The 20,808-nt window shown below is 42.1% G+C and overlaps 1 protein-coding gene across 1 annotated transcript in view; it reads left to right on the plus strand.

Moving 5' to 3' along the window:
• The window catches only part of STMN2 (stathmin 2), a 57,883-nt gene extending 37,396 nt beyond the window's left edge, over window positions 1–20,487 (plus strand). Inside the window, exons 4-5 of the mRNA XM_026659005.2 lie at window positions 15,328–15,519; window positions 20,316–20,487. Of these exons, the coding sequence (XP_026514790.1) occupies window positions 15,328–15,519; window positions 20,316–20,375 (252 nt within the window). The 3' untranslated portion in view covers window positions 20,376–20,487. The remainder of the gene's footprint in view (window positions 1–15,327; window positions 15,520–20,315) is intronic.
• Window positions 20,488–20,808: the final 321 nt, after the last annotated feature.

The raw sequence follows: 20,808 nt of genomic DNA on the forward strand, positions 1-20,808 counted from the left end.
TGCTGCAACCTGGAACCACGTGCAGCAGCTTCTAGACTGTTTCCTTTCAAAAGAATGAAATAAAAGCCCCCATCCCCACCCCTTCTCCACTCAGTTACTGACTAGTCTAAATCAGGAGTAACTCCCATCCAAGTCAATGGAGTGTGAGGAGAATCAGACCCTCAATGGGACCAGGCTGATTTACACTAGCTGAGGATCTGACCGTTATTTCAATCCATTTAGAACACTGCTGACATAAAGAGACAGAAATGGGAATGAAATGGCAGCAGTTAAGAAACTTGATAATTTGTGCATATTTTACTGTGAAATCTAAACCTTCGTGGCCAACTTATTGTACTGATCAGAGTGTGTATTTCTTCCAATATAAAACCGAATCATGTAATTAGACTGGAAATTGGCTTAAGAGTTGCCAGCACTGATGCCTTCTTTTCCCCTACCAATATGTTCATTTTGAATGATGATCTCCACATTTCCTTCTCTAGCTGGGTCATTGTAACCTACGAGATCCGCATCATCCTTTTCTACCCACGTGCTACAGTTGTCAGGCATAACCGTTCTAGATCATGTCTTTTGGGCACAGTTTTAAATAAAATCAATACAACTAATTGATTGCCTTTAACAAAAGTTATTAATTGATTTCACACCATTTTGGAGTTCAAGTGGACTGTGTTAATTTGATTAGTGTTCATTAATAAATTGTCAAATTCATGTGAAAAAGCCTACAGCGATGCATATATTTCAATGGCTCCTTATATGTGCTCTAGGTTCCCTAGCTTTTTGATTATCACTCTTTTTATCACTGTATACTCATCCCTTTTTCATTTTCCTCCTTTCATCTCCCCCTTTTCCTCCTCTCCTGTGGGCCCTACCAGAATACAATTTATAATTAATGTGTATTGCTGTTTGAGGAATTTCTTAAAAATACTGCATCTCAAAGTGAGATGCACTTTGGATAGCAATAGAGTTCTCCATTCCATGTACAGGCTCCTCCTTACTGCATTCCATTATTATCCCATTATTTTAATGGGGAGGGGGTGCGCTGTGTTTTCTTCCCCAAGTAATCAGAAAGATCTCATCATCCTTTCCAATTAAGAAATGAGAGCTCATTATCACTGTAAGAAGCAGAAGTGTATTTCTTAACAGTACAGAAATCTCAACCAGATCTCTAACATGATGCAACAATTTATACCCATTGGCCTTGGAATATTTAGCTACCACACCAGATTTCTACGCTTGAAAAGCCCTAGGTTGAATTATACATTGTGATCACCATTAATCAGCATGAAAATTAGACTCTAAAGGGATTTCTACTAGTTTTAGGATTAGAGTAGAGAACTCATATGTAATTACATCCTCTTAATGGCTTTGTATTTGGATGGAAATTAATTGCACTAGTCCCTAATGCAGAACACCAGAGTGGATGCAGAATAATGGCCATATTTTCTAACATTCATGCTGTCAATTATACAGTAAAGCCAATGCGTCATTTTTAATACCATTATTATTAATGTTGAAGGATAAGCTCCCACCCAGGCATCACAGTATGGGCAGCGTCTATCCCTGTTGTGTGGAGTGGCCAGTTTTCCTAGATTTGCCTCTCTATCTGCTAACACCATTGCAGTACTCACCATCTGGCTGTGGGAGTGGAACACATTGCCTCCTTTGAGGCCATCTTTCATGCTGCTTCATTCATTGGCAAAAGGCATTTGATCCTCCTCTTCTCTGGCAGTATCACTAGAGACAAAGGCATCTGTTTTCCACTCCACTGTATGCCACAAAGACGAGCCGAGCCTCATCAGACATGCTGCCAAGGACACAAACCTCAAGGGAGGAGGCAAATAGAACCTGGAGAATATTGCTCTCCTTCTGTGTTAGGCCAATGGAAGCCCCTCCACCTCTCACATGAGTAGTTTGGGGAATTCAGGGTGATTGGCCAGTTGAAGTAGGAAGTGAAGCCAAGTAGCAGCCCACTCTGTGCAACATGTTTCCTTGCCAAAGCCTGAGATTTTATTGTGAATTTCCCCTTGGGAATTATTTTGTTCTCCTTGTAGCAGCCTTAACTTTCAAACCATGGCTTTTATTGTCTTAGGAGGAGCTGCAGAGGTTAGTTTCACCCAACTGAGTAAGGCTTATTAGCACCAGGGCCACACAGTCAGCAACGCTGTCATGGGGGAATGAGACTGGGAAGCACTGTGGAGGAAACGCCAGAGGTGGGGAATATGACAGAGACCAGGATTCTGCATGGATTCTTGCATTATTCCTCGTGTCTAAGAGGTCATGCCCCTGCCCTTCCACACAGCTACTCACCCCACACCCTGAGGGGCTAATGAATCTCTTTAATTTTTTGCAGCTCTAAAGCTACATACATGTTGCATTGGTTTGGCCCCTTCCAAATGCTTTTGCATGCAATGGCATGGGAGATCAATGCCAGAAGCTACCTTTCACAAACAGTAACTCAAAGATAAACAGCGATACTAAACAAAATCCAATGGCTGGAAGCTGACTCTAGACAAACTGAGACTAGAAATAAAGGGCAATTTTTTAACAATAAGGGTAATGAATAGTTGGAATAACTTACCTAGGGGGTTGGTGGATTCTCTGTTACTTCAAGTCTTCAAAGGTAGGATGTGGTTGGAATTATTAATTTATTAATACAGGATATTGCCAGACACTAATTCAACCACAAATTCCTTATTCAATCCAAAGGCCAAATGATATTTATACAATTGCTTTAAACATGCCTAAAAAGTTTAAATAATAAGCACTTATTACACCCACGCAGTAACAAACATTCATAAGCATTTGATCAGAGTACTCACAAAAGGGCTAGACAGAGGGGGCTTAAACTCATGTTGGCTGGCTCCAACTGGCCAGGCAGGTATTAGTGTTGAACCTTTAAAAGTTCATCTTGTTATACTCTAACAAACAAATGATGTCACTTCCAATCGCTAACTGTAGCTTAGAACCAGTTTTGGGCAGTGTGGGACTGGGCCCCTTTCTCCAGTATAAACATTGGTATGTCAGAGTTTACTACCAGTTCACCACAGAACTTTTAACCAAATTGTGATAATCTTCTATAATTTAGAGGCTTTTTTCAAGGACTTTTCCTCCTATCTTATCAGCATTCTTTTAGGTCCAGTTGTTCCAGTCAAGCCACATTCCAAGCTTTGCATTCTCCCCAAAACTTGTCTTGTTAGATGCCACATTCCTTCCAACTTTTGAAGCTTTTATTTTCAAGGCCATGTTGCATATTTTTCCTATATTTTCAAAGCCTTTTCATGGTTGATAAACCCCCTTTATTTTACTTACACTATAAAACACATATTTTCCTTCACTCCAACAGATGTCTTTCTAAAATATATACTATAGAATCATAGAATATCAGGGTTGGAAGGGACCTCAGGAGGTCATCTAGTCCAACCCCCTGCTCAAAGCAGGACCAATCCCCAACTAAATCATCCCAGACAGGGCTTTGTCAAGCCTGACCTTAAAAACCTCTAAGGAAGGAGACTCCACCACCTCCCTAGATAACCCATTCCAATGCTTCACCACCCTCCTAGAGAAAAAGTTTTTCCTAATATCCAACCTAAACCTCTCCCACTGCAACTTGAGACCATTACTCCTTGTTCTGTCCGGTACCATCCTAGATGACAGTCTAGATCCATCCTCTTTGGAACCCCCTTTCAGGTAGTTGAAAGCAGCTATCAAATCCCCCCTCATTCTTCTCTTCTCCAGACTAAATAATCCCAGTTCCCTCAGCCTCTCCTCATAAATCATGTGTTCCAGGCCTCTAATCATTTTTGTTGCCCTCCACTGGACTCTTTCCAATTTTTGCGCATCCTTCTTGAAGTGTGGGGCCCAAAACTGGACATAGTACTCCAGATGAGGCCTCACGAATGCCGAAGAGAGGAGAATGATCATGTCCCTCGATCTGCTGGCAATGCTCCTACTTATACAGCCCAAAATGCCGTCAGCCTTCTTGGCAACAAGGGCACACTGTTGACTCATATCCAGCTTCTTGTCCACTGTAACCCCTAGGTCCTTTTTCTGCAGAACTGCTGCCTAGCCATTCGGTCCCTAGTCTGTAGCAGTGCATGGGATTCTTCCACCCTAAGTGCAGGACTCTGCACTTGTCCTTGTTGAACCTCATCAGATTTGTTTTGGCCCAATCCTCAAATTTGTCAGGTCCCTCGGTATCCTATCCCTACCCTCCAGCGTATCTACCACTCCTCCCAATTTAGTGTCATCTGCAAACTGGCTGAGGGTGCAATCCACACCATCCTCCAGATCATTAATGAAGATATTTAACAAAACTGGCCCCAGGACAGACCCTTGCGGCACTCCACTTCATACCGGCTGCCAGCTAGACATGGAACCATTGATCACTACCCGTTGAGCCCGAAGATCTAGCCAGCTTTCTATCCACCTTATAGTCCATTCATCCAGCCCATATTTCTTTAACTTGCTGGCAAGAATACTGTGGGAGACCATATCAAAAGCTTTGCTAAAGTCAAGGAATAATATGTCCACTGCTTTCCCCTCATCCACATAGCCAGTTATCTCGTCATAGAAGGCAATTAGATTAGTAAGGCATAACTTGCCCTTGGTGAATCCATGCTGACTGTTCCTGATCACTTTCCTCTCCTCTAAATGCTTCAGAATTGATTCCTTGAGGACCTGCTCCATGATTTTTCCAGCTCAACCACAAGTTATAGCAGCAGCTCCCAAACTGTAGGTTGCGATCCCAAATGGGATTGCACCATCAGCAGATGGAGTTGCAGTGATCTCTACTATAGGAGGACTCCAGCTTGCTCCACACAATGTTACCTCACATATACAATGTGTGCAAGGTCACAATGCATGGAGGATGTGATTTTGCTTTACAAAATGGCATCCTCTTCACAGTGCGACCTTGCACGCATCATACGTATGAGGTCACACTGTGTAAAGGATGCCATTTTGTAGAGCAAAATGGCGTCCTCCATGCGGCGTGACCTTATGTGTACGGTGCGTGCGAGGTCACACTGTCATGGAGGATGCCATTTTGCTCTTCCAAATGGCACCTTCCATGCTGTTTGGGGCCCGGACAGGAAATACTTCATTAAAATGGGGTTGTGCCAGCAAAAAAGTTTGGGAACCCCTGAGTTATGGTCTTGACAAAGCAATCACTGGTGAAATTCAGTAGCCTGTGTTATATAGGAGGTCAAACTAGATGATCATAATGGTCCCTTTTTAAAATCTAGGAATGTATGAATGAAGAAGCAGGAGTCCCAAGGTTATTCCTGAGCTCAGATCTCCAGCGATCAGTTTATTGTGACTGGCACAATATGAAGTCTGACAGCATGACAATTAATTATTAAAATTATTCCTATGGGGAAAAAATAATTTGTGAATAAACAAATGCAGAAGGTGGCCTCTCTATTGAATGTGTGTGAAATAGGGTTTTGCTTTTTTTCAGATAAACAATTCTGATGCCAAGAGCTTGGAAAATAATGAAAAATTAAAGATTTGCACTACATCCACAAAGAGAATGATAAAATACCAAGACAGCTTAGCTAATTGATTGGGTGTGCAACATTGGGGCCTGAAAAACTCCCTTTCCCAGAGAACTCCAAGGAGTAAGAGGCTACATTTGTTTTCCACTTACAAATTTTTAGAAAGGTCAGTAGGGAGAGAAATGGGAAAGTGAACTGCGAGCACATAGATGATTTCAGCATTTGCCCCATTTAGCTAGTTTTCCTTTCTGTTTTGCTTTCTTTTGTTTAAAAATCTTTACTGTCCTTTGGCTGCTCTGCATGGCAGCTGTGTTTGTTTGGAGACAGAATACAAAATGAAGGGCAGTTCTTTTATAGAATGAGCCCTGCAGTGTATTGGAAGAGTAACATAGCTCCCACTTATGGTGCGTCTATGTAAGTTACAGCATATTCTGGTGTACTGTTGTCCCATCTGCTGTTAATAAAGTCCATTGACAATAATTCTGTGTGTGCCTCACACAGCAGTTTCTCCCCAAGAAAGCATTATTGGAAGAGGTATGTTATTTACAAGGTGGAGGTTGTGCACTAGATATCAAGTTCTGACTGACAGTCGGACATCTGAGTTAGCTCTGGAAGAGAGGAGAGCTGGTTAAAGCCATTTTTCTTTTTGTTATATTTCATGTATCATTATTTCATTGTATAGTCTTACTCACACTCTGATCCCAAGCCCACTAGAAATATCAGGCCCTACAACCATATTTTGCATGAAAATTCTCCCAAACACAGTGTGGGATACTCAGAAATAGGATGTTGTTCTTTAATACCCTCCCCATCACCACCAAACACTGACACCTTGGCTTGTAAAAGGAGTCGAACAACAAGAAGGAAAACAGGAGTCTTAAAATGGAACTTCTGTTGAAATAGTTGTGGAAAGGGGGTTTATTTTTTCAAAATAACAATACATTTAACGTGGGTCCTTTATTTGGAATAGGGCTACATGGCCACGTGAAATCAGAAGCAGCCTATAAGTCCATTGTATCTATGCTATTTTGATGACAATGCTGACAGTGTTGTCCTATATACTCCTAAACATTGCGTGCCATGGGAAGACAAGCACATTGTTCTGCACACACATAAAAATCCAAACTGAGGAGAAGGAGGCCCTTAACTGAGAAATCCTGTCCTCACATCTCAAAGGGAAATCAGCTAATACAAAGCACAATTGTGTCTTATAGCATTGAATGTATCAAACTCCATGGCTCCCTATGACATTTCTTTTCATGTTATAATTGCCCCACCCAAAGGGCTTAGGCCAGGGGTCAGCAACCTTCGGCACACGGCCCATCAGGGTAATCCACTGGCGGGCCATGAGATATTTTGTTTACGTTGACCATCCGCAGGCATGGTCCCCCGCAGTTCCCAGTGGCCGCAGTTCACCATTCCCGGCCAATGGGAGCTGCGGGAAGCAGTGGCCAGCACGCCCCTGCGGCCCGCATTGCTTCCTGTAGCTCTCATTGGCCAGGAACGGCGAACCGCGGCCACTGGGAGCTGCGGGGGGGGGCATGCCTGTGGACAGTCAATGTCTCTCAGTTCGCCAGCGGATTACCCTGTTGGGCCGCGTGCCAAAGGTTGCCAACCCCTGCCTTAGGCAATGCCATTCTGCTAAGAAAAGAGTCCTCACTGACTGCAGTAACTATTCTAGGCCTTCACCCTGCAATTGGATGCATGTGGATGACCCCTTATGCACTACGAAGTCCCATTGACTGCTATAAAGGTTATATTGCTATTTAAGCTTTAAAAAATAATATTTAATTACAGATGAAAATCTGTGTACAGTAAGGGCGGGAACTATACACCCAATTCCTATACATTTCTAGTGAAAACTGGACATCTAAATCCCTTAGCTTTGAAAATCTCAGCCTCAAAATATATTGAATTATCTTCTCCAAATGTGACATTTCTCTTTTGACTTAAAATTAATGCTAAGAACTATTTACCATTTACTTAGGTACCAGGGAATATCCTTAATTTTCTTCAGTAATGTGGTATTAGAGGAAGAAGTAGGTTAAATCAACATATCATGGCAAAATATTTTTCCCTTAAAGCATATTTAATAAAAAAGTAGATATCTGGAACCAGTTAAGTCCAAAATTATTCCCTACAGCATTCTAAAATAGGGCCAATCAAAAATGAAATGTAAGGGACTCAGATGTAGTAAAGCTCATGGTTAGTTGTATATTATCTGTGCCAGTCTAGAAAGCAATTAAATCAAATACCACATAGTCAAATAGTCAGTTACACAGAAGCCAGTAGAAAACTCACAAAAAATGTAATTGCACTTTCAAAACTCATGTATACTAGCAAGTCTATTCTCATCCCCATACAGGTACATTATACTCATTAATGTTAATGCAAGGTCTTTGCATTTTGTCTTGTCCCTGAGATGCTTCATGGAAGGGACACAGTTGTCAAACTGCTAACCCACATTTTACATTAATTTACCACTGACATCAAGTTTGCTTTAAAAAGAAACATTTCGGACCAGATTCAGACATTTTATTATACCAATTGTAATCGGAGCCAGCCAATCAGTGGGCTAGATGAATAGCATTTAATTATCAGTATAAATCAAAATTGGAGTAATTAGAAACAGACATTCAGAAAGATGCATTATATACTGAAAATAGAATACTATGGCTCAAGGACTTAGTAAATGAGCTTTGGAACTTTTGATATCTATGTGGTTGGTTCAATCAATGATTAAATGTTGTTAACATCAGACAACTGGTTCATGGCCTCCATGAAATGTGTTGGTGGCCTCAAAACAGTTCCCAAAAAACAGCTCTCTCCATTGTAAAAACAACCTGCTGTCAGCGCTAATTGTTCTGCCCCCACCACTGTCTTTTGCTAGAGAGGAAAGGATTGAATGGGTCTGGAGACTGACCCATGCTCTCAGTGCTAGAAATAATCACTCCAGGATTAGGCTGAGGTGTGTTGGTGGGGTTGGAGAACTTTGCATTGCCATTACCAATGGTGTGTGACTGGTTTTGAACAGAGAACTCCTGGCTTCTGGGTGGTAAATCCAGCTCTTTTCACAAATACTCATTCACTAGTAAAAATCTAGAGGGAAAAATAGCAGGACTTTTATTATTGTTGTTGTTGTTTAAAATAGCTAAAGAAGAAACAAGCCTCATTCGGAGTCTGTCAGATACCGATGTTCACAATTTACAGAGCCAGGTTTTCAACACATGGCCTCTCTTTGTGACTGTGCAGCCTTGCGCATGCAAAAAGCCCAGGAGCATGCATAAGCTCCTTGCAAATGTCTTTCACACACAAATTTTATGCAAAAACTGTTCATAAAGCTGCATGAGAGCAAATGATAGTCTCAACAAGACACCTCTGAAAATTTCTCCACATTGCAAAACCAAGACACAGTTTAGCACTTCTGGCTCAACAGGGGATACAGACTGGAAAACAGAGATGCCAGAAAGGGCGTGCACTAGCGAGATGGGCACTGGACAAGGCCTCAGGAAACCAAAGATAAAAAGTCATTGGGAATTTTGCCTTTGACTTCAACAGAGGAAGGATTTCATCCACAGATTCCACTCCTAGCTCTTCCACTGATCTCTTGTGTGACCAAATCACTTCACTACACTGCATTTGTTTTGTCCATTTTGTCTACATAGAATATAATTTCTTCAGGACAGGGGCTGTCTCTCACTGTGTGTTTGTACAGTGCCTAGCACAGTGGGGTGTCTATCGCAGCTGGGGCATCTAGACACTATTGCAATACACATAATAATTCATACTGTATCCCATGTGAGGAATGAGATGTAATGGCAACGATCTATGAAGAAGCCAGTGCTGTGCAAGCCAGCATGGTGTTTAGTTCTACCCCATTCCCTTGCTTTGATGCGTAACAGCAAGAAAACAACTAAATTCATTTCCCCTGAAAATGTCATTCCTTGATCTCAATGTTGTTTTTCTATAAATGCTTGGTCTTTACTTTGGCATTTACACTGCAGGAGGAGACCTTTATCCTGTCTTAACATTCTATTCCATTAACATTAGCTCTTCAATATACAATACTCGGAGATACACCAAAGTTAATGCAATTCCCACTGAATGTGTTAATTAAAAAAAATCCAGCAAGTGGATTAATTTTGCAGCATCAAAGTGAACCTTTCATAATTGGAACTTGCCCCCTATATATCCTTAAAACTAATACAGTCAGGGTATGCATTCAAGTGCAAATTTCAACTTGAAAAGGAATTGTTCTGCTAGTTCACTTCCTGCTATTTGAGTAATCCTTTTTTTTTTCTCTCTCTCTCTCTCTGTACAGAACTGATTTAATATATTTTTGGATATACTTGTCACCAGAAAGTAGATAAATCTGGGAAAATAGAAAATCCTTGTATATACATACAGCTGAACCCAATTTTCAACTTGAATGTCTTAAAAAAAAAAACATCTCCATAATCTGCATTTGCAAGCTCTACAGGCACTTTGACATTTCAAATGGGGATCTAGTTGACTATATGTCTATGTAAGCATCCAAATGTGGGATTTGGAGCTCCTATAAAAGCACCCCTTAAAAACTGGGATCGCAGTTGCTTTTTAAAGCATCCACTAAAAAAAAAAAAGAAGAAGAAGGTCATAAACAACTTTAAAAAAAAAAAAAAAAAAACCTGGTGCCTGGAGCCGGCCCTGCAGCTTGAGTTGAAGGATTTGTATCTAGAGTGCTTTACAACATTTGTAAGCAGATGTTGTAAGGCAAAAAAGCTAACAATGTTAGCAACCATTAGGAAAGGGATAGATAATAAAACAGAAAATATCCTAATGCCACTATATAATCTATGGTATGCCCACACCTTGAATACTGTGTGCAGTTCTGGTCACCCCATCTCAAAAAAGATATGTCAGGACTGGAAAAAGAACAGAGAAGGGCAACACAAATGATGAGGGGCTTGGAACAGCTTCCAGATCAAGGTCTATAAAATCAGGAATGGTGTGGAGACAATAAATAAGGATGTGTTATTTATCCCTTCACATAGCGCAAGAATTAGGGGTCACCCAATGAAGTGAATAGGCACCAGAGATTAAACACATTGCCTGGGGATGTTGCAAAGGCCAAAAGTATAACTGGATTCAGAAGAGAATTACACAAATTCATGATGATAAGTCCATTAATGGCTAGTAGCCAAGATGATCAGGGATGCATCCCCGTGCTCTGGGTGTCTCTAAACCTCTGACTGCCAGAAACTGGGACTGGATGACCGGAGGGCTAACTTGATTATTGCCCTGTTCACTCTCTCTGAAACATCTGGCACCAGGCACTGTCGGAAGACAGGATACTGGGCTAGATGGACCATTAGTCTGACCCAGCATGGTCATCTTATGACATTTATAAGTGTGCGAGAAACTTGTTTGTGCTCTAGTGTGGAATGTTATGTCTGGGAATTAATAATAATCCCAGGCATAAATTAATAAATAATCATAATAATAATAGCCAAAAATGTGTACAGTAATATACATAGGAAGAGACAAATTATGTAAACTACAGACTTTCTATTGGAATTATGTGTATGTTACTTTTGGAACCCCAGCACAGCATCTGAATTCCAAGAGAAGTAACTAAGGAGCTGGTTTGCTAATCACAGTCATGTTAGTAATCATTCTTTAGCTCAGTGGTGGGCAACCTGTGGCACGCGGCCCATCAGGGTAATCCGCTGGCGGGCCATGAGACAGTTTGTTTACATTGACCGTCCACTGGCATGGCTGCCCGCAGCTCTCAGTGGCTGCGGTTCACTGTTCCAGCCAATGAGAGCTGTGGGAAGTGGCGGCCAGCACGTCCCTGCCCACCACTGCCTTAGTGCCTTCAACATGTGCGGCAGACTTTGTTCAGACATGGAGAAAATGTTCTTTTGCCAAATGTTTTTGAGGCAGATACCATTCCACCATTACAGTGCGAAAAACAATTTGGCTTCACTCCAAGTCTTGCTTTATTAGGCTGTGATGGTGATCGGACCATTGAAGGCCAGATTCACAGCTGCTGTAAAACAGAAGTCAATGGAAAAATTTACATTAGCTGAGGCTCTACCCCTGTTCTTTTCCATTTATTTAGCACCAGCCACTTCTTGTAGCTAGACTAGTGTTCATCTCACAATGGAAATCGTCCATTCAAATTCCTGTCCCACTCCAGGTTGCTAAATCCTGGGGTATTTATGGAAGAGTTTATAAACATACCTAGGCCATTTATATTGAGAGATCAGAACTCTTCATAATGTACAATATATGACAAATACCCAGACTAACAAGGCCCTGTTCAATTGTAACAATACAAGGCCCTGTTCAATTTTTAATCAGGTAAACTCCTATTGGTGCCAATGTGGTATCTCACCTCCTAGAACTCTGTATACTTTACTATGGAATTCAAAATCTTTACTATAAAATTCAACCTATGCCAATAAAAATTATGTTTTTAAACTGTAAGGGATTTGCATGCATGACAACACAGCTTGAGAAATGGGCAACATTTTCAAAAGTAACTAAAGTGGCTAAGACGCCTAAATACCATTGAAAGCCAATGGGATTTATTTTGAAAACTTTACCCAGAACCACAGTGCAAAAGCTGGTTTTCAAATATATCTTCTAAATAGCCCTGGATATCTCAGAATATCTGCTGTTTTATTTCAGGGGAATTGTTTGATTGAATTAATAGATAATGGGGTACATTTGGTTATGAGCACTTGCATGTTTTTAATCCTCATGAAACTTTTATCTCTCAAATTATTAAATCTTCAACTACAACACCATCCGTAGTGTAGGGGAAATTATTGTTTAATACTATAGTATTTTTTCTACGGAAATAGTCATCAGAAATCACTTCTTATACAAAAAGGAGGTACTGGTCCTTTAAGGTAAGGGGTGCTCAAAATTCTTCAGAGAGTGGGCCACATTTTAAGGGAGACACGGTCACACAAATTACCTTTACTCCTGGTCATGGCCATGTGGATCACTTCCCCTTCTGTTTGTGATTGCCCACACCACTTTGTTTCATCTGAAATTCTGGCCTCTACAGTGGTTTCTTACATGGAAGTTAATATTTGGAAAAGATTTAATACGATGTTAGCTCTCAGCACCTGATTTAGCAGGGGGAAAACAAGGAGGAGTATTAGCTATGTACCCAGCCAACTCACCATGCACCACCAGTGAGTGCTCTGAGGACCATGGTTTGAGCGCCTCTGCTTTAGGCACGTCCATGAAACCATGCCAGAGATGAAAGCATACAGACCACACATGGCAGAAGTTCATCAGTGTAGGTGTCATAACTATAAAGGGAAGGGTAACAGCTCTCCTGTGTACAGTACTATAAAATCCCTCCTGGCCAGAGACTCCAAAATCCTTTTACCTGTAAAGGGTTAAGAAGCTCGGGTAACCTGGCTGACACTTGACCCAAAGGACCAATAAGGGGACAAGATACTTTCAAATCTTGGGGGGGGGAGGGGAAGGCTTTTGTTTGTGCTCTTTGTTTGGTGGTTGTTCGCTCTTGGGACTGAGAGGGACCAGATATCAATCCAGGTTCTCCACATCTGTCTAAACAAGTCTCTCATATTTCAAACTTGTAAGTAAACAGCCAGGCAAGGCGTGTTAGTTTTTATCTTTGTTTTCTCAACTTGTAAATGTACCTTTTACTAGAGTGTTTATCTTTGTTTGCTGTACTTTGAACCTGAGACTAGAGGGGGGTCCTCTGAGCGCTTTAAGTTTGATTACCCTGTAAAGTTATTTTCCATACTGATTTTACAGAGATAATTTTTACCTTTTTCTTTAATTAAAAGCCTTCTTTTTAAGAACCTGATTGATTTTTCCTTGTTTTAGATCCAAGGTGGTTGGATCTGTATTCACCAGGAGTTGGTGAAAGGAAGGCGAGGGGATGGTTAATGTCTCCTTGTTTTAAGATCCAAGGGGGTTGGATCTGTATTCACCAGGAGTTGGTGAAAGGAAGGAGGGGGGGTGGTTAATTTCTCGTTGTTTTAAGATCCAAGGGGTTTGGATCTGTATTCACCAGGGAATTGGTGAAAGGTTTCTCAAGGCTTCCCAGGGAAGGGAATTAGCTTTGGGAATGGTGGCAGTGGACCAGATCTAAGCTGGTAGTTAAGCTTAGAAGTTTTCATGCAGGCCCCCACATTTGTAGCCTAAAATTCAAAGTGGGGAAGCAGCCTTGACAGTAGGTTTCCTCTTTAATCTGAAACAGGCCATTTGTTCCTTTCCAAAGCTGAACATTTCTTACCTCAGTGCCTTGCTGCAGTTTGTGAAGAGCCACCAGTATGAGTTCTGCTGCATTTTTTGGAATCTGCTCTATTTCTCTGGTCAGCAATCTTTGTTTTCTGTGTAGCTCATCGCTGTTATCAGAATTTTCTTTTTAATCTTATTACAGCACCCTTTATCTTGTGTGAGAGAATTTCAGTGCTTTCACTTCACTTCAGTGACTACAAGGAGGTTTACAGGAAATAGCATTCATTACTGCAATTTGTAATTATTGGTGAAAACTCTCAATTTAGCCCCTAAAATGTGGGCTATATATGTTGGTCTAATTTTATTGTTGGGTTTAGTGTGCAGGTGCTGGGTGGTGTTTGTGGCCTGTGATATACTGGAGGCCAGACTAGATGATCTGGTGGTCTCTTCTGGCCTTAAATTTTATGATTCTAATGTGTTTACACACAAAATGGTGGTAACCTTCACTGAAATCTGCACATATCAGGCTGCTACCGCATTTCATTCCTTTCCTCCATTCTTCCATCTTCCTCCCTCTGGTTCATTTTATAGAATAGTCCACAGTGTCGCTCATAATTTCCAAATATTCCCCTTAAATATATTTTCTTTGGACTTGAGTTGATCCTGGAACGGTCTTAACATTGCAACCTCGTTGGCTTACGTCAGAAGATCAATGGTTTCATTTTGTTTTAAGTGAACTTCAGTGTCCTAAACATAATTCTAAACTAACAGCAAAGCTCATGTTTCTGGCAATTGTGCTCATAAATAAGGGTACTAGGATACAGGGTGCAGATTGCATGCATTTAAGATCCTCTGTAGATTTCATGGTCTTTGCATAATTTAAGCTTTCAATTTAAAAAAAAAAATTTTTTAGGCCTTTTGTTTGGAAAAATAACCTTCTTCCTGTTTACAGAAACAAAGTGGAGCCAGATCAGATCTGAACTTCCTACATTCATCTCAAGGGAATGTTAACTTGAAAGTCTATCTGTGACCATTTCAACAAAAATAGCTTGAGGAAAACAAAAAATTCATAGCTCTTGTTTCTGAAGCCCAATTATAAAAGAGTACATATTTTTAGACTGAAATCCCATATAATTTTGAAATAAAATGTTCATGCATAAATGACTGCATCTCTTACCACTGAAATATTTAAGGCAGGTACAGACAGTGTCACATGGTAGCCATACTAATCCAGAATTCATACTCTCTTTCAGATGTTTCCTTATTTGAATTCCTCACATATATTCAGTGTCTTCATATCTCAGTTATTGAAATGGGCCTTGCTTATAACAGATGTGGGGGAAAACAGAGTTTTTCCAGAATGTCCCTTAGATCTATTGCCACTATAAATAAATTTATTTATTTCTTACTCTACTATATATTTTATTAACTTAGTTTTAGCAAGCATTTCAAGAAAAAACAAAACAGCAGATCTCACAAAAATCCAGACTCAGTGCACTTGGCCCTTTCTAATCAAAGACTTGCTTATTAGTGTTTTTTATTTACTCAGACTGCCTTATGCATTGTCTTCTGACATTCTCTAGACTATTGCCTCAGCAGGATGTGTCTTTTTTCCCAGTCCCAGGAGGCCCAGGTGCTGAAACATCTGGCAGAAAAGAGAGAGCATGAGCGAGAAGTCCTTCAGAAGGCTTTGGAGGAGAACAATAACTTCAGCAAAATGGCAGAGGAAAAGCTGATACTGAAAATGGAACAGATCAAAGAAAACCGTGAAGCTAATTTAGCTGCTCTTATTGAACGTCTTCAAGAAAAGGTAATCAGGTCATGACTCCACACCACAGCCTGCAGCAAGAATTTTGGTCAAAATTTTCAAAAGTAACTGGTGATTTTGGGTGACTCCATTTTTAGATCCCTTAACTTGAGGCACCTTCAGAGGATGATTGCTCAGGGCTTTCTGAAAACCATGTCTCATTAAGGTGACAAGCTGAGAACTCAAAATCACTAATATTTTGAAAAATCTTGGCCTCCTTCTCAGACTGTACCAGCTAGTTCTCTACTATATCCAATTCTGATATGCTCTCAGGCCTGTTTATCTGTTCCCTTTTCTGGCTGAAAACTGCACCTTTACCCTTATGGGCAAAGAGTCGGTGTTTTTGAAATCAAAGGCCCCAAGTTCAAAGACAGAAAAAATGCCAAAGAAAGGTTGCTTAGGTTTAATTTCTGGCTTCTAAGCGGGATTTATGAACAATGTGGAATAAATCATTTCGTCTCATATTTAACCACGTACATCCATAACGGACTGTGTTGCAATCACTCTCCTAATTGAGGGAGATAGATCTATCTTTTGGACCCCTTCAATATACATCCCCAGGGGCTGAGTGTACCTACCATTCCTAATGCAACCCTTCCAGCCTGGAGAGCAAAAGCGCAGGAAAAGGAACCAGATGTGATAAAGTCCTTTTAACTTATTCTGCAGAGAATGATAACTTTTCTCTGTTGGGATGCAATACAAGCTGCTATTCTGAAGCATCTAATATGTCAGCAGACAAGTGTATATACCTCTCAGTTGTCCCTGAGGCGGAGGGATGTCCATTTTAGATCTACGTTTTTCTCCATCTTACATTCATCTTACACCATCTCACCTTGTTAACAGTAGATAATTAGCATCAGAGATGTCAAATGAGGAAGCAGAGCTGGACAAGAAAGAGAGGGCAGCATTCTGTGTTATACCCTAAAGAAGGATGTAACAGGCTGTTTCAACCTAATCTCTGGGAGCCCCAGGATTGTGCCTAACCTCCTTGACAGTGTTTTAAATAAGCTTGCATGCACATATCCCAAAGTCCAGCAACTCAAAGGAAAAAGACTGTTAGTTGTCCTTGGGGTAATGAAAGGAAACGGAGGGCAAAAGGAGCAGTTGCATGCTCTAGACTGATGTCAGAAGGAAGTCCCTTTATGTCACAGTCCATCCAGATGAGCAAGTAGATGACATATACATGAAGTCAAGGGAATGCTTCTGAGAAGAGGCTGCCTTCTCCCCACTGGAGGTGAAGTCCAGGCAGGAAATGTGGATAGACCAAAAATTAAGAACTTTGGGATTTAAAAAACAAACCCACAAGCACCCAAAATGCCGACCATGTCTATGTAAGAGGGAAAAAAAATAAAACAGTGAGGCCAAAATCTTCAAAACTGGCCTCTAATTGTAAGTGCCCCGATTTTTGGGTGCTCAAAGGCTCCCGCAATCAGATGCCACTTGTGGATGCCGAAGTCAGTGGAAGCGGCAAGAGATCAGCCTCTGGAAATCAGCCCTGCCCTAGCCATTTAACATTTGCCACACAAAATTAGAAGCCACATATGAAAATTTGACCTTCAAATTACAAATGAGATCAACACAAGTTTGCCATGGGCCTGTTCCAACGCCCAGTGAAGCCAGTGGACACACTCACATTGACTGCAGTGGGCTTTGGATCAGTCCCCATAAAGGAACATGACGACGTATAAATCTCACATAGGACACTCACTGGAGGCACCCTCACTTGCAGTCAGTTGGCCATGGGTCTTTGTTGCTGTTGTCATTTTGTGTTTGTCATTGAGTTTTCAGATTATATTCTCAGAGCTAAATACATGAATGAGATCAAAATCTGATCATTAGTTTATATGAAAGGACAGCAAGAAAAAAAAATCCCCAGATACGTGCTAAACAGCCAGAAAAAATACAGCTTTGTAAACACTCTGGATGGAAGCTTCCCAAATTCATTCCACAGCTGTTGTTTCTGAGTACAGGCCCATGGTAACGAGTATCCAAATTTACAGTGGCGCCAATGAATCTAAAATTAACTAGGACAGAGCTTTGTATTACAGCCATTAATGGTTATTATTCTAATCAGAAATGACCAAGAGAAGACAAATTGGCCAGTGATGAACAGAAAGGCCTAAAGGTGAACCTTGAAGACAGCTGCCATTTTACCTAGAAGTTCTAGGAGAATCTGCAGGGCTGGCCATCCGCTCAACCCAGAGGCAGATTTACAGTGAAACACAGGGTGCCCTGGCACTGGGCTCCCCCAACAACAGGGGGCCCCAGGGCTGGGCAGCTGTGGGGGCAGAAGCTTGGTCCTGCCGGCTCCTGGGGTTCCTGCTGCAGGCTCCGCCCCCACCAGCAGCCAAGCTCCCCCCTCCCCTGCCTCTTCCCCGAGGCGTGCCGCGTTCCCACCCCTCCGCCTCCCTCTCCCTCCCAGTGCTTCCGCTACCACCAAACAGCTGTTTGCCGGCGCTCCGGGAGGGAGGGGAGAAGCAGGGCCACAGCGTGCTCAGGGGAGGAGGCAGAGAAGAGACGGGGCGGGCCCTTGGGGAAGGGGGTGGAATCGGGGCAGGGCGGAGCAAAGGCGTGGCCCCCGCACTCCCCCTACACATGCCCCCTGCCGTGAGCTGCTCAGGCAGGGGGCTGGGAGCACCCCCACGACCCCAGCCCACACCCCCTCACACATATCCAGCCCTGACTCCTGCACCCCCTCTCACACTCCTAGCCACCTGCCCTCCCTAACTCCTGCACCCCCCTCACATACCCCCAACCCTGACTCCTTCACTTCTCTCACACACACCCAGCCCCCTGTCCTCCCTGACTCCTGCACCCCCCCCCACACCCCCACCTGCACCCCTCGCACCAGACAGGAGCGCCACACCCCAATCCCCTGCCCCAGCCCTGAGCCCCCTCCTGCACCTTAAATCCTGGCTAGATCCTGCACCCCAAACCCCAGCCTGCTACTGCACCCTAACTTCCTCCCAGATTCTGCACTCCCAGCCCTGAGCTCCCTCCCGCACTAAGTCCTGGCCAGATCCCGCACCCCAATGTTTTTTTACATTTTTTTTTATAAAGCGCTTTCATCCAAACCGCTTTTATCCAATAGTTAGCGAACGGTACAAACAATATTTGGAAAGATCATTAAGTGGTCCGCCGAGATCCTCAGTGATTTTCAAGTGGTCTGTGGAAAAATAAGTTTGACTACAAAAACAATCCAGGTACCTCAGTTTATTTTCATTTACTTCCTATTACTTATAGGAGGAGGATGAAGGGGAAAAAAGAATGAAAAACGGGGGCGGGGAGGAGATACGAGAGAATGTTCTTTTTCTTGGCTGGGCCCCAAGGAGGGGCCCCAAAAATGAAGCTGAGCACAGGGCCCCACTAACTCTAAATCTGCCACTGGCTGAACCTCGTCTTTGGAATACTCAGATTGCCCTTCTGGGTGATCTCACTGATTTCAATATAAGAGCTATCCCATGCCTATGTCCGCTGCAAAGCCTCTTGTCCTTGAGATAGTGTTCTTTGTGGTCTCCTTCACAGTGATGAGGCATATCTGAATCCCCAGCTCTTCCAAACAGGGTGGACATTAACTCACTAACGGTTAGTATCAGTTGTGAGTGGGGGCTCTCAACTCCCATGTCCCTGCTGAACCCTGAGGAGTTTCATACCTGGATATTGCCCAGGCATAATGGTGGTCTCTGAAAGTTATAGAAAAACACAGGCTGCAAAGGAGGTGGCTGGGTGTCTGTCCCCTGCAGCAGCATCTAGATTGGCACAAAGACTTATTCTAGGCGTATAGAAGGTATGTTATTGTCCCCAGCCATAGGACAGAGAACCATTCTCTGCCGGAAACTCTCCTGTTGAAACGTTTTGGCTAATGTGCAGTCTGATTCATCCAGATGACTGGTTCAGTCTGTCAGCAGCTCCTTCGGATGAGACCACAATGAGTTGTGACCTTTGAGAATATAGTTAGGTCTCTCCTTGCCTTTTTACTGTGAAAGTTGCAAGCTAGCCATGGAGTGCATTTATGACTGGTGTCTTGTTTCTGACAAAGATGTCCAGGGTTCTCAGAAGCTCACTACTGCGGGTCTGATTCATGTCCACAACTTATCCTTAAAAGCTACCTCTGAAATGATGCCTATAAATTTCTCCTGCTGGCACTGGTTAGGGTAAATGATGATCTGCAATTTCTGCTTTTCTCCTCAACTCTGCTCATTTTGTTACTCATTCCCGCACCCTTCCCCATCATAGATGTCTAGTTTTCCTCCTGTTGTGTCCTGTCATCTAGATTGTGAGCTCTCCGGCTACCTTGATGGAGCCATAATCCTTAACTGCAGCTCCTACATACTACTGTAATATGAACAGTAATAATAGCCACCTCTCACACACGAAGATATGGTAACCTGCTAGCAAGAAGGTAATTACCTAGAGCCAGTTCACCATGGCTGAGATTAAATTTTTCAGTGACATTTTGGGAAGCAATGGGAGTTGTGCGCATTCAGCACCTAGAAGAATTGGACCCTTAGGGTGAAATTCCCTCCTGTGCAGAGGGCATGCCACAGGGGCTACGTCACTCTTAAATCCTACTTAAGACCTCAAAACAGGACTTAAGTCAAATTTAAAGTAGTGAATAGGCCTTGTGCTGGACTAGTGAATTTCACCCTTCATAAGCAGCACCCCCAAAAGATTGTTCTACTTATTCTATCTATGCACAGGGGAACTGTACACAGAGAGCAAGGGGTTTCCATTAAGAATCTTCCTGGGCAGGTGCAGCAAAGACAAGGTTTGACCTTTCCCTTCTTGATGTTTTCCAGGAGAGGCATGCTGCAGAGGTCCGTAGAAACAAGGAGCTCCAGGTTGAACTGTCTGGCTGAAAAAAGCAACGGTGGATGAGACACCTCCCCACCATTAGTAAACTCCCCTGCCTATATTATTACGGATCATGCGATATCAGTATGGGAAATGTATGACATGGTTTAAAAAAAATAAAAAAAAAAATAATCAAGAACTCAATAAAAAACAAAACAAAAACAAAAATAAAAACAATATGGTCTCTCTGCAGAATGATTTGCTTGATGTTTAAAAAAAAACTTGGATCTTATTTTGTAAATACTTACATTTTTGTTAAAAAATACAAGTATTGCATTATGCAAGTTATTTCATAATCTTACATGTCCTGTAACAGGCTTTTGATGTTGTCTATTTCCACTCAGTTGAATTTGCTAGGTCTGTTCATTTGAAGCAGCCCATGTCTAATTCCATTCCCTGCCATTTTAATTCTAACCATACAATGAGGTTAATAGTAGG

The sequence above is a fragment of the Terrapene carolina genome, unplaced genomic scaffold, assembly GCF_002925995.2.
Source record: "Terrapene carolina triunguis isolate 2854851 unplaced genomic scaffold, T_m_triunguis-2.0 Scaffold58, whole genome shotgun sequence".
Classification (NCBI taxonomy): Eukaryota; Metazoa; Chordata; order Testudines; family Emydidae; genus Terrapene; species Terrapene triunguis.